Below are 17,078 nucleotides of genomic sequence, written 5' to 3'. Positions count from 1 at the left end.
GTGAAAGCCCGCAGGTGATGGAGATTTACCGCTGATTACAGAACCGGGTTTACTGATAAGATGTGCGTTAAATATCGCATGCGATTTATCGTGCAGCCCTATTTCTAATGGACCCTTTTCTCCATGAATGACGTGTTTCCACAGTTATTAACAGTGTAAATCTAGTACAAATGTTCTTGAAAAAAAAAAAATTAATGTACATTTATAACACTATGCTTTGTGTTTTATTATCTTGGCATTAAATTACTGCACACTAGTTAAAGCTGCTGACATCTTTCTCTCTTCCTCTCCACCTTAATCAAGCTCTCAATATTTTTTTTCCTCTTTTGGAAAGTCGTAGAAATGCTATCATGGCTGTTTTTCATTTGCTGTTGGGGCAAATGGGAACACAGAAGTGATATTTTGTAGAAGTTTACCCAATTATGACAACTTTTACTTCTGAGAACCATGCTATTATATTTCAAAATTTTGGCTTATTCCATTTTTATTTATTTGTGCATTCTATTTTTATGCACTAAGCAGATCTGTGTTTTTTTGTAACTTTTCCATACACATTGTTCTAAATTGGATCCAGAAGTTAAGTGTTAATTTATTGGTTCTACATGAAATTGTTTTTGCACCGTTTTCACAAATATGCACATGATACCCGTTTTGTTCAGTTCCACCTAAATATTATATTGCCATATTTTAAAACTATTATATTTCAAAATTTTGGCTTATTCCATTTTTATTTATTTGTGCATTCTATTTTTATGCACTAAGCAGATCTGTGTTTTTTTGTAACTTTTCCATACACATTGTTCTAAATTGGATCCAGAAGTTAAGTGTTAATTTATTGGTTCTACATGAAATTGTTTTTGCACCATGTTTTCACAAATATGCACATGATACCCATTTTGTTCAGTTCCACCTAAATATTATATTGCCATATTTTAAAACTGCTAGTTGCCTGCTATATTTCCAGCACAGCTGGTCAAAGGTGATGTTCAGCAAACGACATCAGTGTTTGTGTAGTATGATTTTGGATCTTTCGGTAGTAAGCAGTGTTATTTTAGTATCGTTGAGATACTGTTAATATTTTGAATTTGTTGAATTTTTTTTTTTTTTCTGTTTTCACTTTAATTGTAAAACATTTTTTTTTGTCATTTTGTGGTGTTTTTGTTATTTTTATTAGCGTTTTTTTATGTTTATATGTTTTAGTACATAAGTTATTTTCGTACATCAGGTTAAACTAAATACAAATAAGAAACGCCTCTTTGGTAAATAGCTGAAATAAAATACTTTTTTTTTCTTCATATTTAATTTTATTCCAGTTAACACTTATTTTATTTAATTTCAAGTGACTTTTTTTATGATTTAGTTATAATTAACAATAATCACCCTGGTAGCAGTGCATATACAACTTGTCGCATCTTAATATATATTCACTATAAAAGTGAATCTAACAATTTTATGTAAATATAATGGGTTTTGTGTGTGAAAGCGGCTTTGTTTGTGGTTCCAGATGGTCAGAAGGTCTGTGAGATTTTGAGAAACATATTCTTTATAAGCATCTTTTCCCACACAGGCTGTCCGTGACATTCATTAGTCACTATACCGTTAGGATGTTTTCTGATATGATTTTCCCATGGGAATAGCAGCGGTGCAGCCCATGGCGTCATACACACACACACACACCGCCAGAGCTGATGTTTGTGCTCAAAGTGTTGCTGTAGCATAAATCCAGAGCAGCGAGTGACCCACCACTCCTACAGCGCACACATGTGAACCGTCAGCCTGAGAGAATATTTATATGATCTGCTCTCATTTCAACTGTGCAGACATCACACTTCTGATCCAGACTCCGCTGATGCACTCCAAAAAAATATTAAGGCCTAAAATTAAGATTTATCTATTTGAATTGCATATAAAATTTCCAACCATTTGGATTGCACAGTTTTAACAAACTTATAAACCTAATGCAATGCATACATAAATGAAATGGCTAAGATTTCTGTCATAATAGCAATAAACTGAATGTGTTTTAAATACACAATAACCAGATTTATATATTTGTCATCAATAAATCCAAATTGTTTCAATCTCACATTTTAAATAATTGAATATTGCTCATTCTACAGCAAGCCAGTAGAATTGATCATACAAGATGTACCCATGTATATTTATTGTATGTGATATTTGTAGGTGTTCCTTGACTGTAAAGCATATTTATTAGAGTGTCCTACTTTAAAAGTTACTAGGAAATCTTTTTACTCAATGTAAAATAATAGACATTTAAAAAAAGTTTCTCCTGGGAAAATATTATTATTTTTTATTAAATATAAATTTGACAAAAACAAATATTTATTTATGTAAAAATTGTTTAATTATTTCATACAACTCACTGAAGTATTGTTATTAAAACTATTTTAAATCTTATTATTTTAGAGGTTTTTGGAGCCATGAATATAGCTTTTGATCCTGATATGGCCTAAAATGATAAATAAATTCCTGGCTAGCCATTTTAACTGGAATAAATGTAATTGTTTTCACAATTAACAGATTTATGCTTATTCTAAGTAATTTTAATGTAGTTTGGAAATATGATTATTTAAATAAAATCAAATAGATGCAAATAGATAATAATAAACTATAATAAACCATGCAGTGATTTTTTTTTTTTGGTGCAAAAATCTTATCCGTTGCATTTATATATGACTGACAAATGATCATTAAATTAAGTTTATAGTTTGTTAAAATGTGTCACCAAAGTGGATGGAAATGTTCAAATTTGAATACATAAACACTAAATTTCTAATTTTTGAGTGCTCATAGCTGTAGATATGAGCTGTTTCTCTGTTAATCAAAGTGTGATTGCTACAGCGGCCTGACAGTCTGTATGTGTGTTGGTTTAGTAAAGGATGATCCAAAACCACTGACAGGGTGAAGCCGTGTGTGTGTTTTGAACATGAACCACAGGGTGAAGTCTTGGTGTGTGTGTGTGTGTGTGTGTGTGTGTGTGTGTGTGTGTGTGTCTGTAAGATGTTCAGCCACAGTTCACAGGCTGCTGTAGATCAGTAATTATCTCTGACTCTCTCTTTCTCTCTCTAGTCAGTTGTTCATCTGGCAGGCCCATAATGCTTTGTTCCTGGTGCGCTGTTTGCTGAAGGTCTTCATCAGGGAGAATGAAGAAGAGCTGCACTTACAGTTCTCCTACCAGGAGAGGGCGCCGGGAACCTACGGTATCACATACACTCAAATGAATTGCTTTCACTATATTAATTCCTTTGTCCTCACAAGTCAGTTTTTACATGTTTCATTATATTTGGACCTTACAAATATAGTTGAACTGGTACACACAAACACATTGAGAATCTATAGACTTCTGTTGTTTTTTTGGTCACACTTTACATGAGCTAACAATGAGTAATAGATATGTTTTACAGAATTTATTAATCTTTGTTAATGTTAGTTATTAAAAATACTATTCTTCATTGTTTACTCATGTTACATAATACATTTATATTAGCAGAGGTTCCAAGATGAAAGTTTTGTCAGATGAACTAACTTCCAGAGACCGTGTATAAGTATAGCTTGGGGTAAAGCTTAGGGAAAGCTAGTTATAATTAGCCCAGACTAGTGCTAACTCTAACTTTGTCATTTTAATATATGAAGTAACATATTGTTAGTCCATTATGAAGCTGTTTTCCTCATTAGGATCACAGGGTCCCCACAATGTCAGCTTTTCTGGTTGTATTATTTTGTGGGAATATCTGATGTCCATTAAGAAAGCTCACACACATCAGTGCCATTTTAATATTATTTATATTATATATTACAGTTTTAATTAATATTTGGAATTGACTTGAATTTTTATATTTTCAGTTTTTAATTTAAATTTAATTTTTAATAATTTTGTTGTTCTCTTGTAGTTTTTATTAGTATTTTTAAAATATTGCTATTCATTTAGGTTTAATTTAAGTTTAATTAAGTTTTATTTTTAGTTCAGTTTTAGTTTTTATTTATTTGTAGTACTAATTTTCGTATATTTTAAGCTAGTTTTCTAATTTTTCTATTTTATTTTTCAGCTTTATTGTAATGAATTAAAATGTTTTTAATAGTTTTTATTATAGTTTTAGTTAATGATAATAACCCTGAGTCCCTGACACACATTTCCAATGACAAAAGAAGATAAAGTTAGTGTTTTGAAAGTCTGTTTCAGCATCAAAGTAAGACATGTGGGCCTGGGTTTATGTCCCTATGTTTTTCCTCCTCCAGTGTCTTCTCTCAAATTGTACTTATCAATAATAAAGGCCAAAAGGCAAAAATAATAGAGCTTTTTCAGCACTAGAGCATTTGTGTGTGGTAAAGACTCTGATATCTGGGTTTGGTCCATCTGTCTGTCTGTCAATCCTGACAGCTTCTCAGTTGTTTGATGTGTCACAATCCTCAGTGCTGCCACATCTGAGCATGCACGTCATCTCTGACCAATCAGAATGAGCATCATACCTAAAGTAACTTCTCATAGACTGTATTTACATTGCTGACGTGTGTTTACAGATTCCATCTGTGAGGATCTTCTGGAGGAGCTGGTCTGTAATTTGGTGCATCTCATCGTCGAAGTGCCGCTTCTGTGAGTACCGGAGAAGAACTGTTTGTGTGTTTGTTTTGTTGTGGATTTCTCTGTCTTGCAAATACTAAGTGATAAAGTATGTCTCAGTGTGAGAGGGAGGTGCGCATGTGTTATTGTTGTGATATGTGACAGGTCTCTCACGTACAGCCTGTGAAGGTCAACTCTGACTCAAACAATGAGGTGTCACTGTCATTTACACACAAGTATATTTTCAAACATTTGTCCATGAAGTTCCAAGAAGTTAAATGTAGGACTGTTAATAACTTTGAGAATAATTATAAACAAATTAGTATCATCCCCACATGATGTGAGCTACGTTTAATGGAACTCAGAAATGAAAATGTCCTCACCCTCAGGTCATCCAAGATGTGGATGAGTTTGTTTCTTCATCAGATTTTGAGAAATGTAGCATTGCATCACTTGCTCACCAGTGGATGCTCTGCAGTGAATGGGTGCCGTCAGAATGAGAGTCCAAACAGCTGATAAAAACATCACAATAATCCACAAGTAATCCACACCTGTCCAGTTTATCAGATAACGTCTTGCGAAGCAAAAAGCTGCGTGTTCCTTAGAAACAAATCCATCAGTAAGACTTTTTTAACTTACACTTTTTAACGTTTTAAGTACATTTTTAGCAACTTTTCATTTTTGGGTGAAATATTCCTTTAAAATAATGTTTTACTCGTGGCACAAAACATAAACTTGCTTTTTTTCCACACTCCCTTTCCGTTTTTTGGAAGTTGCAGCTGTTTCTCCACTCTCCCTGAGCGCCCATGTGTCTCGTCAGACCTCTGTGTGACCCGCTGTCATTTACACACCTGAGTGGAGGACACCTTCATGCATGAAGCCATGATTTATTGAGTGACGCCCCTTCACACACACATAAACACAGCGGCACAGGAGTTCTGCATTATTCAGCTCTCCTTCTGCGTAGTTCTAGTGTTTTTATGTATTTAAAGGACAGATTGATTTATCTGCTCTCATGAATGTCGATCTGTTTGTCATGTTCTAGAGTGTCCTTGTGTTCCACCCAGTCTATAACGAAAACCGTATTAAAGACAGATGAGTTGCGCGATGCTGATGTTGAAAAAAAATGTTGATGGGTGTGTGTGAATGTGTATCTCATCAATTAAATTGCCCCTGTTTACCTTATTAATACACATTAGTGATCTCATTAAGCATGAGTGCACATTATTCCAACAATAAAAACTCAAGACTTATTTAAAAATTGATAATTCAAGTCATGGAGTCATGCAGTTTGTGCACTCGTTCCAAGTTGGCAGGACATAAAGGTTCAAATCTGGCGTGTCTTTACACTGCCTAGATCAATAAATATGCCAGATATAATTACCTTCAAAAATAACCAAATTAAGTGATAAAAAGAGATTATCACCTGTCAGACAACATTTGCATACAGACAGTTTTGACAAACGAAGAGACAAAATTGAAAATTATATTGTGAATTTGAATTATGAATGGTAATGTGATCAGATTGTTTGGGTCATGTTTTGCAATTTTTCATCTCTTATTTCATATTCATATTTTATTTTATATTAATTTATTTTAATATTTCATTTTATGTATTTTAATATTTATACTACATTTACATTTATATTGAATTTATTTAATTATTAATAATTATAAAATGATTTAGTTTTCTACATTGTATAACGCGCCATTAATTAATTAATTAATTAATATTTATTTATTTATTAATATGTATAAACAATTTTCTGTACATTTTGTGGCGAAATATGACCTGGATATGTCTGAGATTTGTGTGAGATTCACACAAATATAATTATTTATTGAATATTTGTGTCTGTTACAATATTGTTTCCAAAGTTTCTAAAAGCAATATAAGTTGCCTTCAAAAACTATAGATTTTATAAAAAAGAGATCATCAGTGTTAGTCAACATTTGCATACAGACAATCTTGACAAACGAAGAGACTTGAGTTTGCAAATCAGAAAGCCTTGAGAACTGACGGAGAAAGTGAGGAACGTCACGTAAACATGATTGCAAGTTTTAAGCGGGTTTGAAATAAAGCGTGTTCTTTTTGCTTCACTCACATGTGTAAGTGGATTGCATCGCAGTTGTGTTGTAACAGAGTTCAGTCTGCTGTTGTTGTCCCGTGTCTGTTTTTGTTGCCGTTTGTCTCGTTTCCTTGCTACGTGCTGACTGAGAGAAGTCACATTCAGAGCCCCGGCTCGCTGGTTCCTACGTGGTTTTGAGTGATTCTGTAGCTGGAGACAGGATTCTTATCATGCTGTTGTGAAGGATATTGTGAAATGTAGCTCAAATTACCACACAGATCAAAACAAGAAATAAAATAGCTGCAGAGTTACAGTACAGTAGAGCGTTTATACTGTGCATGATGATGTTTCTGATCAACCAGAAACCATTTACGGGTCGTTCCAAGCCAGTATGACACTCTTTCTACTGTTAAACACAGAAGATAATGTTTAGCTGCATACAATGAAAGTATACATGCAATGAAGGATGTAAATGAACCATAAAGGAAGTCCATGTGACCTCAACTGAAGGGACCGGCTGAAATTTAAGGCTCACAATTTTGCATTTCATCACTTTCCAATGGAAAAAAACACATTCACTTTTGACAAAACACTTTTTATCATAGATGGAACAGTTTTGTATTGATAAATTCTGATATGGTGACATGTTATTTTAATCATTAATCATGTTATTTTTAATCAATGTTGCTAAACATTGTTTATGAGATATGTTTTTCTGTGCTCTTTTTTTTGGAGATGCATGTCTGTCATTTGACAATATTCAAAACTTTACAAAATATGTGAGAGCCGAGGCTGTTATAATAATTTAGCAAATGTCATATGTGAAATTATGAATCTGCTAAGTTCTGTTGAAATAATTTGCATTTGTAGTTAAAAAAGGCCAACATGGAATCTGCGCATACAGATTTCTGTAGAACTGGAAGACCCATTATTCATGTCCCTTATCCCTAGTGTGTTTATTACATTTTTTGTAGTAAAGTCATCTCAGTTTAGCACATTTGACCTTGTTTAAGTCTATTACTCAGAATTCTGCAGATTTTCTCTCGAAGAGTCCATATTTTCAACATGAAAACGCCCATCTGGGCCGAGTCAAGTCCAACTCAAAATCATCTGAAAGCCCTTACTGTGTTGCATTTTTTGTAGTGCACCTTTATTTTCAGTTGCATAGTTGCAACTTGTTTTGTAATAAGTTGAACTTAATAATCAAAACAATTCAAAGCATTACAATAAAATTGGAAAAAATAGTATTAGTTATGATTTAATGTGTTGTTAGGCCCAGTTTGTGGAGTTTGGTTGTTCTGTGTTGCAAACAGAATCCAGCAATAAACACTGCATGTGTTTGTGTGAATGTGCAGTCGTGTGTGTGTGTGTGTGTCTAAAAAGTAAAAGGGAATCATGCCAAGTGACATCACAGAACTGGGAAGTGGAAGTGAAGTGAGAAATCTGAAGGAAGGAAATGAGGGATAATAGAAAAAAGAGAGATTGTTCTATTGATGTGTGTGTGCGTGTGTGTGCGTGTGTGTGCGCGTGTGCTATATTGTGAATGTGATTGTGAATAATAATATGATCTGTTAGTCTAGGTCATATTTCACCATTTTACATTTCACTTAGAAAATGATGCCACAATGTATAACATTTTAATGGTCATAAAATGTTTCATTTGAATGCTTATAAAATGCATATTTTTTAAAAATTTTGTTTAGTTTTATTTTATTTATTTTTTTTTTTTTATTTTGTGGTTGTTTTTTTGCTTTGTTTAAAAAAAATAGTTAATTTTTTCTTTTGATTTTTGTCTTTTTTGGGGTTTTGTTTTATTTTAATTTTTTTGCTTTGTTTTTTATTTTAGTTTGTTTATATTTTTATCTTTTGTCTTGTTTTGTTTGTTTTGGTTTGTGTTGTTTTTTCCTTTATTTGATTTGGTTTATTTTTTGGTTTTGGTTTGGTTTTTGGTTTTGTTTTGTTTTGATTGAATTGTGAATTGTTTCACATGAATATATTATTATATATTATTTATTGTACATCTTTGTCTTTTATAGTCTTATAAAAGTCAAAACCCTCTTGACCATAGTAAAATCAGTGTATAGCACAGCAGCAATTGGCTCATTAACATACATTTTTGTATTAATGTTGGTCATGTGTCCGTTTCCATAGTGACATCACCTACAACATCCTGTTTGAAGCTGTGACCACCCTTCTGGTGCTGCTGTCCTATCAGCTCTTCCATAAGGAGGTTCTGAAGGAGGGGCTTATTTACAACTACCTGACCAGAGGACGATGGTAAGGAAAAAAACATGTTGGATTTAAACATCCCTATAGCTTTAACCTCTACATGTACATGTAATGGACTGTATAGTCGATCATATAAAAGAGTAGTAATTAAACTAATGGTAAGGCACAGACACTCGACACACCTGAATAGATTAATCTAATTGTTTCAGAGTTCCAGCGATGCATCATAAACTTCCTAACTTGTGAACCAGAGCCAATACAAGTGAAAAGTTGTTGCCTACCGCAGTGTTTTATTCTTATGAAGTTTGTCCCAGTGTGATATTGTGGCCCCCTGACCGGCGTTAACAGAAGGACGACTGTCAAGCGCTGCCATTTCATATGCAAATGAGGGTGTTCATTAATTCACCAGATGCTCTCGTCTGGAGCTTTGCTTGAGTTCACCCGGAGGGCTCGTTTGCATCGCACCAGTGATACTGAGCTTTTAAAGTTCCCTCGTTAGCTCTTCAGCACTGCAGCTGAGCTTGCACGTCTGAGGTCGTTAACGAACACTCGTCAAACCTCACCGGTGTCTTTAGGACTGAGACAGACTCTACTCAAGTACATAAAAGCAAAGACATCTAGCAGACATTGCCATGTTCCTAATTTTCATGTTTTGTCTTGACATTCTTTATTTTTGGGGTCCCAGAGATGTTAACGCTAAATGTGTATCAAATCTAATAATATAATAATAAAGTTGCCCTTGTTAGAGTGTGTTCATTTCAACATTTACTATTAATATTATTATTATTATTACTACTACTACTAGTATGGTTCAGTACTGTTTTTTAATAAAGCACTATTTTAGCTTTTGTTCAGTATCAATTTTAAAAACTATCGATTAAATAATCGGTATCGGCCAGTGTGGTCCAACCTAGCTATCGGTATCGGCAAAATCCACTATCGGTCGACCTCTAATAAGCATACATATAGTAAACCAAACTTACGTAGAAAAGAGGCGTTTGCACTAAAAAGAATGACAGCAACTTACTTGGCATTAACTTTATAGCATTATAGCATGCAAAAGTGGCTATCAGAAAGATATTTTAGTGTTATTTATATGCTATTATTGTAGAACTTATTAATATTTTGAACTTGAATTATATCTTCAGTTTTTATTATTACTTTAGTTTTATTAAATTTTATTACATACTTTTTAAAAATTTTATTAGTTTTTATTTTCATTTATTTTAAGTAATTTTATTTAGCTTTCATTTATTTTTTTTCACTTTATATTTTATTAATTAATTTTATTCATTTTTTATTATTAAAATTATAAATTTTAGTACTTTGACTTCTACTTTTTTCAGTTAAACTGCTAAGGCAACATTTCTAATATTCTAAGGCCACGTTCACACAGCAGCAGAATACTGTTGTCAAGTCCTGTGTTTGAGTCCTTAATACGGTTACGTACACACACAGTTTGGTTATTTACGGGTGTGACAACCGCATTCTGTAACCGAACTCACACCCGTAAATCTTCAGGACTCACAACCGCATTCTCGGAACACACACGCTGTGTGAACGGAACCGGACTGGACAACTAGTTGTCTGTCAAGACATACAGTGTGAGACGAGAGAGCCGCTCTGCGCACAAACGTGCGTCTACCGTGTGTTACGTGTTTTCATGTGTGTTTTCGGTAACTTACAGTGATGGAGAAATGAGCTGCGTGTCATCTGAACGTTTCAGATCCCGTCAGTTTTCCACCGGAACCGCTCCCGTCAGTTTTGTGTTCTGCGCGCGATTCAAATGCTCCACTCTCCACCAAAATTTAACAGTTGCTGTTGGTTAATGAAGATTTGACAAAATAACTCGCGGCTCGATTGGACTCTCGTCGTGTCAGAAAGTGATACGACTTTCAGTTTTATGGACGTCGCCATCTTTGATTTTACTTTGGTCACTGTCGCTATGGTTACTGGTAAGGCAATGGGGCTTGACTCCCGTTGCACGTTCATACAGACAGTATTCTAAACACAACTGTAAGCTGCTGTGTGAATGGGACATTTCGAGACTCACACTTGTAAAGAAAATGCGGTTGTCAATCCCAAAAGTTGACAGTGTGAACGTAGCCTAAATCTATTTTTTAAGTTAGGGTTAAGTTAATTTTTTAGGTAAGGGTTCATAAAAGCTTGAAATTGAAATTGAAATATAATTTTATTTCAGCACTTTTTCAAATAATGAACATATAACAATAAGTAATTTTTTTTTTAAATTTCAGTTAACAGTAACAACAGCACAACAGTTGGTTGAATATAGTAGGTTTGCTCATTCTCTCTCTCTTTGTCTGTAGTCTGTCTCTGACGAGTCGTCTGGTGAAGACGCTGCTGTATTCTATGTGGTGTGTGCTGCGGCTGCCTAATCATTTTCACAAATACATGCCTTAAAATAAAGATAACATGAAAATATGTATATAAAATACCAAAAAACATGGTTATTGGTTACTATAGTTAAACCATGGTAAAAACAACATGTTTTACTACACTAACCATAGTTTAACCATGGTATTTGTAGTAAAACTGTGGTTATAGGCTACAATTGGTAATAAAAACGCCAAAAAAAAACATGGTTAGCCTAATATACTTTTACTATAGTAATACCATTGCTAATTTTCGTATGGGATTGTGTATAATAATATGAATATCAGGGAGGGAGATTTATTTGATTGTGATGCGAAGAAGGGTTACTGTAAGCCCCATCAGAACTGGGTTGCGGTGCAGGGGGACGGGACTAATGATAGATCATTGCAGAGCAGGGCAACGCGAGGAACAGGATTGAGAACCGCTGCTTTAGAACATTGATTTCGAAACTTGTGAATCCATCGGCCATGTTCACACAGCAGCAGAATATGGTTGTCAGTCCTGTATTTGAGTCCTTAATGCGCTTACGTTCACACACAGTTCGGTTATTTACGGGCGTGACAACCGCATTCTGTAACTGAACTCACACCTGTAAATTTTCAGGACTCACAACCGCATTCTCGGAACACACACGCTGTGTGAACGGAACCGGACTGGACAACTAGTTGTCTGTCAAGACATACAGTGTGAGACGAGAGAGCCGCTCTGCGCACAAACGTGCGTCTACCGTGTGTTACGTGTTTTCATGTGTGTTTTCGGTAACTTACAGTGATGGAGAAATGAGCTGCGTGTCATCTGAACGTTTCAGATCCCGTCAGTTTTCCACCGGAACCGCTCCCGTCAGTTTTGTGTTCTGCGCGCGATTCAAATGCTCCACTCTCCACCAAAATTTAACAGTTGCTGTTGGTTAATGAAGATTTGACAAAATAACTCGCGGCTCGATTGGACTCTCGTCGTGTCAGAAAGTGATACGACTTTCAGTTTTATGGACGTCGCCATCTTTGATTTTACTTTGGTCACTGTCGCTATGGTTACTGGTAAGGAATACGGGTTTGACTCCCGTTGCACGTTCATACAGACAGTATTCTAAACACAACTGTAAGCTGCTGTGTGAATGGGACATTTCGAGACTCACACTTGTAAAGAAAATGCGGTTGTCAATCCCAAAAGTTGACAGTGTGAACGTAGCCTAAATCTATTTTTTAAGTTAGGGTTAAGTTAATTTTTTAGGTAAGGGTTCATAAAAGCTTGAAATTGAAATTGAAATATAATTTTATTTCAGCACTTTTTCAAATAATGAACATATAACAATAAGTAATTTTTTTTTTAAATTTCAGTTAACAGTAACAACAGCACAACAGTTGGTTGAATATAGTAGGTTTGCTCATTCTCTCTCTCTTTGTCTGTAGTCTGTCTCTGACGAGTCGTCTGGTGAAGACGCTGCTGTATAACTTCATCAGACAGGAGAAATGTCCTGCCGCCACACACGTGTTGCAGACGCAGTCAGACGGAGGAGGCCTGCTGTACGGACTCGCATCAGGAGTCGCCAGTGAGTTTAATGCACCACATCTGATACATCTTGAGCTTTTTACCAGATTTGAACAAATCATTCAGATCTAAATCAACTGATTCACTGAAAAGATTAATTTTTGGGTAAACTATTCCTTCAGTGGTGTATGTAAACATTGAACTTCACACACTGGCTCTGGATGATCTGGTGTTTGTTGGTTATGGCTCAGCAGCCTCATTTGCTTTAATGATGCCCGTGTTGTAAGATGAATGTCCGGGTCTGTAGGGGTTGAACGGGGTCTGATTACTCTTTCAGATAATAATATTTGTTTTGGTTGTAAATAAACCCTTCAGTCCAGTTTCTCCTGAATTTGCATGTGAAAAATCCCCACATGCACCTGATTCACATGCCCATTTTGTTCAGCTTTAGCCTTTTAACACTCTGATAAAGTTTTTCTGTTTTTTAAACATGCTTTTGTTTGACCGGCCTGTCAGAAACAAAACCCAAGGCATATGAGTGTTTGCTTTGTGTGTTATTGACAGTTGTGTCTGTCTGGCGTCTGGCTCGCTCAGACGTGTCAGCAGAAGTACACACACACACGTTTCATTGTATGAACTCAACTCTTGGCTTGATCATTTACTTAATATTGAGTTACACACTCTTCATTGTGTGGACCGAATTCAGACCAGTGTCCATCACACACACAGACTGTCCGTCACCAGACACACATTCACATCTGTGTCACTGTGACATACTAACCTATAAACACACACTCGATTGTGAACTAATTAATTTGTACTTTTTTTTGGGGGGGGGGGGTCTCATTCAAGAATCATGAATGGAACGCATTTCTGTTTTTCATGTAATTTGTCGAATAAGAATGGTTTTACTAACAATTTGTTCTTGTGTTTCATGAATAAGCATAAACTAAACTACTGACGAACAAAAATATTTTTTAACATCATAAATGCAAAAACTGAAATGAAACCAAAAGCAAAAAAAGCTAAATTGTCTGTTTAATAATAAAAGTAAAAGTTGTTTATGAAGTGTTTGAGCTATCCAGAGTAAATATAGTTTTGAGTTTTGAATGTAGTTTTTGTTTAATTTTAAGTTAGTCATTCCAGTTTAGTTATGTTTCGTTTTCATGCTATGTTTTTTCTTTTTTCTAGTTTCACTTAGTTAGTTTTGAATTTAAGTTTAATAAAAAAAAATTAATAGCTTTAATTTAAAATGTTTTTGTAATATTTACTATTCTTTGATTTTCATTTTAAAGAGCGTTCACACTTTACTGTCTGAACTTCACGTTGGTAATCATCTCAGCATGTCAAAGAATATTAAAAAATAAATACAAAATAAATATAAAATACAAAAATAAAATAAAAATTAAAACCTATTTAAAAAATATTTATTAAACGTGAATTGAATTTGAAATTACGCTTAAATTAATTTAAATAAAATAAAATAGAAATTATATATATGAATATATATATTCATATAGTATAGTATAATAATATATATATATTAGTATTGGATATTGTATTATTTTGTATTTTTGTTTCAGTGCTGCTTTTCAAATGTCTGAAATATTAAAATAGTATAGAACTAAAATTGATGTTAATAATGATTATAATAACGTTTTATTAAACTTAAATGAAATAAAAACTATTTACTAACTAAACTGAAACTAGAAAAACAAGAAAACCAGAGCATGAAATAAGAAGTAAACTGAAACTATTCCAACCACTGCTGAATTAAATGAAAACTAACCTGAGGTCTAGTAAATTATTCAGATCTAATTTGAAGGTGCTCATACAGAGCTGTCTTTTTGTTGATTCTCTTTCACTGTGGCAGACACAGTTAGTCAGAAGTGTGATTAGAGTCTAGAACTACATGTATCATCGACTGACACCCGACTGGCCAAAAGATACAAAATGAGCTTGTTAACAGCTGTGAGTCAGTGCCAAGATGAGTCCCAATGTGTGTGTGGAATCCAGACAGTGTGTCTTCATTGTCTGACGGGTAAATCAGGCCGGCTAAATGGAGACACAAGCCCTGTGTGTCAGTCCCGTCAGCCACAGTAGGAATTCTGGGCCTGATCCTGTTTCCGCTGCTGTGGGATGGAAAGATTCAGGCAGGATTAGACGGCCACAATCCGTCCCTCTGGAATTACACGTGCCGGAAAGCCTTCTGGATCACATTAATGTTAGCTCGACTTAACTGTTTACGATACTTTCAATGACGTTTCATTCGCTTGCGGTTATAAATGTACCGCTGTTGTCTGAGAAACAGCTTATGGTCGTTTTGCTAAATTTGAGTTGCTCTAGAAACAGGAATGTGATGGATAACCTCATTTTGTCTATATATTAAAAACAATAAATCAAAATGTATTATTGTGGGCAATGTTGAAGGTCAAGCAGTTTTTTGGCTTTCAGTCCATGTCTATTTGCCCAAACTTCCTGTTTCCATAGGAAATCCGTCAACACAGGAAATAAAGTTGTGCTTGTCAGGTCATTTCATCAGTGCAAATGTGTTTTTAATGGATAAAACGATACATATTCATACATATTTGCTAGTTTGAGAGCTACGTCACACCAAACCACCCCAAAAAAGAGATAAATGATAGTATTTAGAGAGCAATGCTCTCTGGGAAACACTTGTGCTTGATAAATCAGGGTGGTGATCTGATCTGTGTGAAGCTGGCGTGTTGATGTTTCCCTGAGCCGATGGGAGATCCTGGAGTCTCTGTGTTTCCCTGGGCTGGGCTACTGAATGTCTCTTATGATCGTCTGTAATCATTCACTTCTCTTCTTTCTCCTCTCTGAGACGGACCAAATATGGTGTGTATCTCACAAAAACATGTTCAGATCCCATTTCACACCAAAATCACATGAAAAATAGAGATAACTTTATAGTTTACATAAGAAAATAAAGCCTTTTAGGACCATAAGTTAGCATTATTTTCATGACAGATCACCAGGAATTCTCATTACATACTGCGTCTGGTCATTTTTACAAGGCATTATAGTAATTTTGGGGGAAAAAATTCTCAGATTTTTTTATTATAATGAATTTTTATTTTATTTATTTTTTATTTAATATTTTTCATTTATAGAAGACAACAAATCCTACTGTGATGTATAAATTGTTTCTTATTTTAAAAAATCTGTTTTATTTTTTTTATGACAGTTCACTACCGTTCTCATTACATATGGTGTCTGCTCATTTTTACCAGACATTTTGGTAATTTTTACATTTTTCTCAATTCTCAGATTCTCTTATTATAATACATTTTTATTTTATTAATTTTTTTATTTAATATTTTTCATTTTTAAAAGGCAGAAATCCTGCTATGATATATAAATTGTTTTTTAATAATTTTTTTAATATTTATGTTTAGTTTTTTTGTTTCATTATTTAATTGTTTATTTTAATTTCATTAAACTAATGAGTATCAGTGGAGAAAATCACTTTATTAATATCACATTATTAAAAATGTCACAATGCAACACACCTTATGTCCTACAAAGGAGATTCACTTTCAAAATATAATTAATAATATTTAATATTTTTAATGTAAATTAAATATGAATAACATAATATACCTAGTTTAAATAGATGAGATTCCTAATTCTAGATTTAAAACATTTACTGTACATTATGGTACAGTAATGTGATACCATGGTATATCTGAAATATTCTGATGTTGTTTTGTGTGTTCAATCTGTGTGAATAACAGCTCCTTTAACCATCCGTGTGTAACACTTCAGCATTACATTCGTTTAATAGTTATTGAACTTGCGTCTGGCATTAACAGAATCCTGCTATTGTGTGTTTGTGCTGTGTAAGTCTCAAGGCCGTCACTGTGTCTGTGTTCAGGATTAGTGTCGCCTCAGCTCAGACTACAGCAAAAGAGAGAGAGAGAGAGAAATGGTGAATGATAGAAGTAAAGAATGATAGAGAAAAATAAAATTATTTTTGGCCTAATATTACTGATAACTCTTTTAATTATTGATAGCCACATAGCAGCTCCCTAGAAACCAAACAGCAACTCCTTAGAAACCACTCTGAACATTACAGTAACCACTTAGCAACTTCCTAGAAACCACTCGGAACACCTTAGCAACCCCCTAGAAACCACTCAGAACACCTTAGCAACCATCTAACATCTCCATAGAAACCACTCAAAACACCTTGGCAACCATATAGCAACTCTCTCAAAACAACTCCATAACACCTTAGCCACACCCTACAAACTACACCCTAATAACTGCATCGCAACCCCCCCCCCCCAGAGACC

The 17,078-nt window shown here is 34.3% G+C and overlaps 1 protein-coding gene across 1 annotated transcript in view; it reads left to right on the top strand.

The window, feature by feature from the left end:
- LOC107661613 (dymeclin-like) overlaps positions 1 to 17,078 on the top strand; it is a gene marked incomplete at its 3' end in the record, with an annotated part of 31,062 nt that overhangs the window by 5,151 nt on the left and 8,833 nt on the right. The window contains exons 5-8 of the mRNA XM_016451277.1: positions 3,091 to 3,221; positions 4,540 to 4,612; positions 8,800 to 8,925; positions 12,681 to 12,820. Coding sequence (XP_016306763.1) covers positions 3,091 to 3,221; positions 4,540 to 4,612; positions 8,800 to 8,925; positions 12,681 to 12,820 — 470 coding nt within the window. The remainder of the gene's footprint in view (positions 1 to 3,090; positions 3,222 to 4,539; positions 4,613 to 8,799; positions 8,926 to 12,680; positions 12,821 to 17,078) is intronic.

This window comes from Sinocyclocheilus anshuiensis, unplaced genomic scaffold (assembly GCF_001515605.1).
Source record: "Sinocyclocheilus anshuiensis isolate Anshui unplaced genomic scaffold, SAMN03320099.WGS_v1.1 scaffold1425, whole genome shotgun sequence".
Lineage (NCBI taxonomy): Eukaryota > Metazoa > Chordata > Actinopteri > Cypriniformes > Cyprinidae > Sinocyclocheilus > Sinocyclocheilus anshuiensis.
The sequence above is the reverse complement of the archived record's forward strand: the minus strand, read 5'-3'. Positions and strand labels throughout refer to the sequence as shown.